This window comes from Lutra lutra, chromosome 18 (genome assembly GCF_902655055.1).
Source record: "Lutra lutra chromosome 18, mLutLut1.2, whole genome shotgun sequence".
In the NCBI taxonomy this organism is placed as follows: Eukaryota; Metazoa; Chordata; class Mammalia; order Carnivora; family Mustelidae; genus Lutra; species Lutra lutra.
Genome location: NC_062295.1, coordinates 34,625,084 through 34,631,610, shown reverse-complemented (window position 1 = coordinate 34,631,610; position 6,527 = coordinate 34,625,084). Strand labels below are relative to the sequence as shown.

At 52.2% G+C, this 6,527-nt stretch overlaps 1 protein-coding gene across 14 annotated transcripts in view; it reads left to right on the top strand.

Moving 5' to 3' along the window:
• Nucleotides 1–817: 817 nt before the first annotated feature.
• The window catches only part of TRRAP (transformation/transcription domain associated protein), a 114,280-nt gene continuing 108,570 nt past the window's right edge, over nt 818–6,527 (top strand). For 10 of the 14 annotated variants that reach the window (XM_047712682.1, XM_047712677.1, XM_047712678.1 and 7 more), the window contains exons 1-3: nt 818–968; nt 3,725–3,885; nt 4,287–4,336. In XM_047712682.1, coding sequence (XP_047568638.1) covers nt 3,786–3,885; nt 4,287–4,336 — 150 coding nt within the window. In that variant the 5' untranslated portion in view covers nt 818–968; nt 3,725–3,785. Of the gene's footprint in view, nt 1,101–1,311; nt 1,363–1,398; nt 1,467–1,586; nt 1,714–3,724; nt 3,886–4,286; nt 4,337–6,527 lie in introns of those variants that run through there. The other 4 variants (XM_047712673.1, XM_047712675.1, XM_047712674.1 and 1 more) reach the window with 4 other exon arrangements.

The following is a 6,527-nucleotide window of genomic DNA, read 5'->3' as shown; positions in this document are numbered from 1 at the left end:
TTTGGTAACTTAGTGATGATGTGGGGGAGGGTAAGATATTGTTGGGAAAGGGTAGGCGGTGGAATCAGGTAATGGAGATGGTGGAGATAGGCCATCACTTTAATGCTCTGTCCATCTAACATGGTAACCATGGGTTACCAGGAGCCGCTCTTCTAGATGGAGTCGTAGGTAAGGCTCAACAGTACTTTTCCCTTCTAAGGCGTCTTGGTCCTGCCCACGCCATCTCACGTAGGGATCAGGGCCTTCTGCCCCACTCCCCTTTCTTCTCATCACTGGTCTGTCCTGGCCAGAGACATCTGCCCGCCAGGTAGGAGCTGACAGAGATCGTCTGCGGTCCCGCCTCGGTGATGCAGCTGCAGAACAAATGATCAGGCCGGCCACCTCGGGGAGCAGAACACCAGGGCTTTCCTTTGCATACAGGGTCTCCTCTGTCTCCAGCCTGCTTGCCTCCTCCCCTTTTCGACTGGTTAAAAACGAGCCCAGGAAGGGAGGAGGGAGGAAACCCGCCCGGACTGCCACATTCAGTTCAGGGATGGACTCTACCTGGGCCCGACCGCCGCCTGCTAAGGGAGCCCCTCGGGTGCCCACCGCCCTGCCGCAGTCCCCGTGTCCCTTCCCTACCCTTCCCAGACCTGGCTCCTGCGCGCTTATTTAGGGCAGAAAGAGCCCCAAGACGGCCGGCACCTGCGGCCTCTCCAGCCAGGAGGGCGGCCCCGCCCACCAGGCGGAGGTTTAAAGGGCCGAGCGGGCGGGACCGGGCGCAACGCCCCTCCCCGCTCCCGCCGCTCGCCCAGGCCGCACCCACTTGGGGGCGGCGCGCCCGGACCTATTTCTCCCGCGGCGGGCGCGGCCGCTTTAAGCGGGGGCGGGACTGCACGGCGGCGGTGGCTGCGGCGGCGGCTGCGGCGGCGAGGGCTTCGCTGGGGGTCTCGGGCTGGGTCTGCAGGAGGCCCGCCGCCGAGCTTAGGGTAAGCGCGGGCCGGCGCGAGAGGGCGGCGGAACGGCCCCGGGAGGCGCGCGCGGAGGCCCGGGCCGGTGCGGCGGGTCCCCAGCGTGGGGAGGAGGCCTCTGCGGCGCGGCGGCTCCGCGCAGCGACAGAGGTAGGCTCCTTGCGTCCGCTCCACCCGGCCATCCCCTCCCGGTACCCACCGGTGCCCAGCCCGGCAGGCCGAAGCCGGCGGCCGCCCTGTAGCCTCCCGCTGCTTGGCCGCGCTGAGGAGCGCTGGGAGGCGGAGGGCTAGCGGCGCGAGAATTGGCCCTCGGCGCTCGCCGTACCGCGGCCTGGAGGGCGGACGCTGGGTGTCCGGAGACGGCGACAAAAGGAGGGAAACGGCGAGCCGTTTGAGATCTGGGAGAGAGAGTGTGGGTTTGGGGCCCCGTACCCCCAGAAGCGTCCCCAGGCCAGCCTGGCACCCCCGGCCTCCACGCAGGCCCCTGGCTGGTCTGGCCCGGCGCGGAGAGCGAAGGTAGCGGCCAAGACAGCGCCCCCTCCGGCCCGGCGGCGCTGCATCAGGCTCGGCGCGGTGGGGCGGGGCGGCGGGGCCGTTTGTCCGTCCGTGCGCGGGCGGCGCCGGCCTTTCCACCTGGGCGGGGACGAGTGGGCCGGACAGAGGCCAGGCCCTCGGCCCCGGCGTCTTCAAGCCTCTCTCCCACGGACAGGCGCGATGGGCCGTTTTCCCTTCTCAGGCCCACGCCTCCTCCCCCCACGGCCCGGCAGGAACGCGGGGCCTGGCCTTTTGGGGCCCCGGGAAATGGAAGAGTGAACCGACTTCGGTGAAAGAGGGGGTTCAAGCTTTTAAGGAGTTTGGGCACGACCACAAGTTTCGTAGGCACGGAGAGGCCCTGACCCTGCTCTTGGGTCCCCAGGGATGGGATGGGGGTTGGGGGGGCATTCGTGTTTGGCGGAGGGCGTGCGTCCTCAAAGAGGAAGCAGTCGTCAGGTCATCCAGCGGGGCTGACAGGGTGCCTCTCTTCAGTCTCGGCGAGTTTTCCTGCTCTGAGTCGGAGGAGTGCGAGAGAGCAGCAGTCGGCGTCTTCTCTGCGTGGGAGAAGTGCTTTTGGTGTCTCGAAGAGAGTGGCCCGGAGAGGCTGTGTGGAGTCAGGGTGTCCCTGTCACTTGGGAGCAGAAGTGTGAGCCGCTAAGGGAGGGCTTCCGGTAGGGAGGGCTTTTGAAAGGCCTGCAGAAAGGAGGAGAAAATTAAGTCATGAAGCTGCCTTTTGATGCAGAGTGAAATTAAACGGTTATATATACAAGGAGGATGCGTAAAAGCAAATTAACCAGGTTCTCAAGATACTTTTTGTGAGCTCTTAAAGCAGAAACCAGGTCTCCCTCTGTGTAGGTGTCAGCCTGGAGAGGTAGTTCTTCAAGTGTGGTCCTCAGCAACTTGAAGCATTCATTCATTCATTCATTCAGGCAGCATTTCCTAAGTGCCTACTTTGCGCTAGCTGCAAGCAAAATCTACAGCTTCCCGGGTCCCTCACTGAACCACAGTCTCTGGGTAGTGCTTGGAGGTTCACCTTTGGCACCTGGTGATCTTAGTGCACACTGAAGTGTGAAAACCAGTCACCTAGGGTAGAGGTTGCCCAATCCAGTCAGCTGCCCTTTTTTTGTTGTTGTTTTAAGATACTTATTTTTATTTTTTAAAGATTTTATTATTTGACAGTGAGAGATCACAAATAGAGAGGCAGGCGGCGGGCGGGGGGGGGGAGCAGGATCCCTGCTGAGCAGAGAGCCGCATGTGGGGCTCGATCTCAGGACCCTGAGATCATGACCTGAGCCAAAGGCAGAGGCTTAACCCACTAAGCCACCCAGGTGTCCCAAGATTTTTATTTTTAGGCAATCTGTACACCCAACGTGGGCTCGAGCTTACAACCCCAAGACCAAGAGTTGCGTGTTCCACAGATTGAGCCTGTCAGGTGCCCCTCAGCTGCCTCTTTTTATTTGGCCCACGAACTAAGAATTTTTATGTTTTTAAATGGTTGAGAAAAGTTGAAAAAAAGAGTAATGTTTCATGGCATTTAAGAATTATATGACATTCAATCGCTTCTCGGCCTTTTGGCTAAGATCAAGTGAAGAATTACATCACATTCAAATTTCAGTGTCCCTAAATACAGTTTTATGGATCACAGCCACGCTCTTCCATTTATGTGGTCCACGGCTGTTTTCTGGCTATAACAGAGCTGAGTAGTTTTTTTGTTTTGTTTTGTTTTTGTGTTGTTTTGTTTTGTTTTTTTAGATTTTATTTATTTGACAGAGATCACAAGTAGGCAGAGAGGCAGGCAGAGAGAGAGGAAGGGAAGCAGGCTCCCTGCCAAGCAGAGAGCCCGATGTGTGACTCGATCCCAGGACCCTGAGATCATGACCCGAGCTGAAGGCAGCAGCTTAACCCACTGAGCCACCCAGGCGCCCCCTGAGTAGTTTTGATAGAGACCACAAAGTCTGAAATATTTACAGTCTGGCTTACAGAGAGGCTGCCCACCCCTGGCCTAGGGAAAGAAGGATAAACAGTAAGGGAGGGAAAAGCCTCTGTTTATAAAAATCATGTTTAGAAATTAATAGGGAAAATGGGTTCAAGGAAATTTTACTTTCAAAAAAGCAGAGGGAATAGTATTGTGGGTTAGTTAAAAAGTAATTAGCTTAATACAGCCATTTAGATATGATTTTCATAACGACGGTGAGCCTGTGCCTTCAATAAGTTGGCTAACCATATGCTTCTTTTCCTAGGCTGGGTGAACTCACGGGCCTCATACTTTTCTCTTGAGAAACAAACCGGCTCAAAAGAAAAATGGCATTTGTTGCAACGCAGGGGGCCACGGTGGTTGATCAAACCACTCTGATGAAAAAATACCTTCAGTTTGTGGCAGCTCTCACGGATGTAAATACACGTGAGTTGATCCTTCTTGTCATTAAGAAATGCGTTATGGTGACTCATTCATCTCAATTCAGATGATGTGCACATTGGGATGAACAGATAGTCTTAACCTCAATTTCCCATTCTCTGCCTTGTGGAGAAGCAAAGTGATGTACATTACTACCTGGAGCTCCAAAGAGGCACGTGTGTGTGTGTGTGTGTGTGTGTGTGTCCTTGTCTGTGCATGCACACGTACGTCTGAGAGTGTGAGTGTGTGTGACTGGTTGTAGGGAAACTAGTTATGTGCCTTCTGTTGGACTGTGACAGTGAAACTGATAAGATCTGATTGCTTCTCTTAAGTTGTTAAGTCCATTAATTTTGGGAAGATCCTTAATGTAATTTCGATTACCTGACGACTTGTCTTGTCCTTCACAGCTGATGAAACAAAGTTAAAAATGATGCAAGAAGTCAGTGAAAATTTTGAGGTAGGAGTTTAATGTATATATATATATTTTTTACTTACGAGGTAGATGTTTACGTGAACTTGCCAGTCGCTTCCTTGTCGGTCTTACTAGTGAGTCAAAAATCATTCTGTTAAGGGGCGCCTGGGTGGCTTCGAGGGTTAAAGCCTCTGCCTTCGGGGACGCCTGGGTGGCTCAGTTGGTTAAGCAGCTGCCTTCGGCTCAGGTCATGATCCCAGCGTCCTGGGATCGAGTCCCACATCGGGCTCCTTGCTCATTGGGGAGCCTGCTTCTCCCTCTGCCTCTGCCTGCCATTCTGTCTGCCTGTGCTTGCTCTCTCCCTCTCTCTCTCTGACAGATAAATAAAATCTTTAAAAAAAAAAAAAAAAAAAAAAAAGCCTCTGCCTTCGGCTCAGGTCACGATCCCAGGGTCCTGGGATCGAGCCCCGCATGGGGCTCCCTACTTGGCGGGGAGCCTGCTTCCTCCTCTCTCTCTCTCTGCCTACTGTGCTCTCTCTGTCTGCCAAATAAATAAATAAAATCTTTAAAAAAAAACCAAAAAAACATTCTGTTAAGGTGATTTATGTTATTTCACAACTGAAATTTGATGGGTGCATAGTGTTGTCCCGCTGCTTCCTAGCAGTGACTGTAAACCTCAAATGATGTTGAGGGATGTTGCTTTGGTTTTGGTGGTTAAACTTTTTTCCATCTTGAGAGGCATAAATTTTCAGGATGCCTTCAGACTTACACTGTAGATTCATTACTTTCAGGTGTGTTACTGTGGACTGAGCGCACTTGGCGTGACCTTGACCAGTTCCTCTTTCCAGAGCCTCACGTTCCACGATTTCCCAGCGGACCGTGGGTCCTTGGGCTCTGTTCACTTTTCTTCAGTCTTCCCTTTGTTCTCTGGATGGGATGATTTCCATTATCTGCCCTCAGGTTTGCTGTTTCTGTGTCTTGTCTACTTGGCCGAGAGGTGGTAAAGTTTCAGTTTACTTTTTATATGTTTTTGTTTTAGTTCTTGTACTTGCAGTTTTAGAATTTCCATTTGGTTCTTTCAGATTTCACTTCTTCAAGAGATTATCATCATGTACCAACATCGTCTTGTTGTTGTTATTATTCTTGGACTGTTTTATAATGACTGCGTTAAAGTCTTTAATAAATCCAACATTTGGGCTAGATTGAGGGTTAATTTCTACTGACTATGGGTCACATTATCCTGTTTCTTGCATTGTCTAGTAGTTTTTGATAATATGGCAAATACTATATGTGAAGTATAGGGACTCTGGATTCTGTTACCTTCTCTGAAGAGTACTGATATTTTGATTGTGATAGGCAGTTCAGTTCCTAGCTGATCTCGAACATTTGTAGGCTTGGCTTTATGCTGTGGCATAAGAGGATCCGTGGAAAGCTAAGGTGTTCACCAGGTGTCTCTAACTTGGCAGGATTCAGTCTCCAAACTCCAGCTCCCCATGTATACTATCAGAGGTTGATTTTAGGCTTGGCTTGTTGTAGAGGTCTAGAATAGGTCTATCCTGTAGGGCATGGTCCTTCCTCAGCTGGATGTCTGGGGTGGGTTTGTTTGTTTTTAAAGATTTTATTTATTTATTTGACAGAGCTCACAAGTAGGCAGAGAGGAGGAAGCAGGCTCTCCATGGAGCAGAGAGCCTGATGTGGTGCTCAATCCCAGGACCCTGGGATCATGACCTGAGCCGAAGGCGGAGGCTTAACCCACTGAGCCACCCAGGCACCCCTTGTTTTCGTTCTTTTAAAAGATTTTATTTGTGGGATCGAGTCCCACATCAGTCCCCTTGTCCAGCAGGGAGCCTGCTTCTCTCTCTGCCTCTGCCTGCCATTCTGCCTGCCACTCTGCCTGCTTGTGCTCTATCACAAATAAACAAAATCTTAAAAAAAAAAAAAAAAAATTATTTGATAGCTCAAGTAGGCCTTGCAGCAGGGAGAGGGAGAAGCAGACTCCCTGCCAAGCAAGGAGCCCAGTGCGGGGCTTGATCCCAGGACCCTGGGATCATGACCTGAGCTGAAGGCGGCCTCTTAACTGACTGAGCCACCCAGGTGCCCCTGGATGTCTGGGGTGTTAAAGAGGTGTTAGGAATGTGTTTGCACTGTGTCCAGGCTGGAACCCCACCATCCTACAACATTGCTGGACCTCTTGTACATCTTCAGATCTCTCAGTCCCAAAGCTGTCAACTGTCTG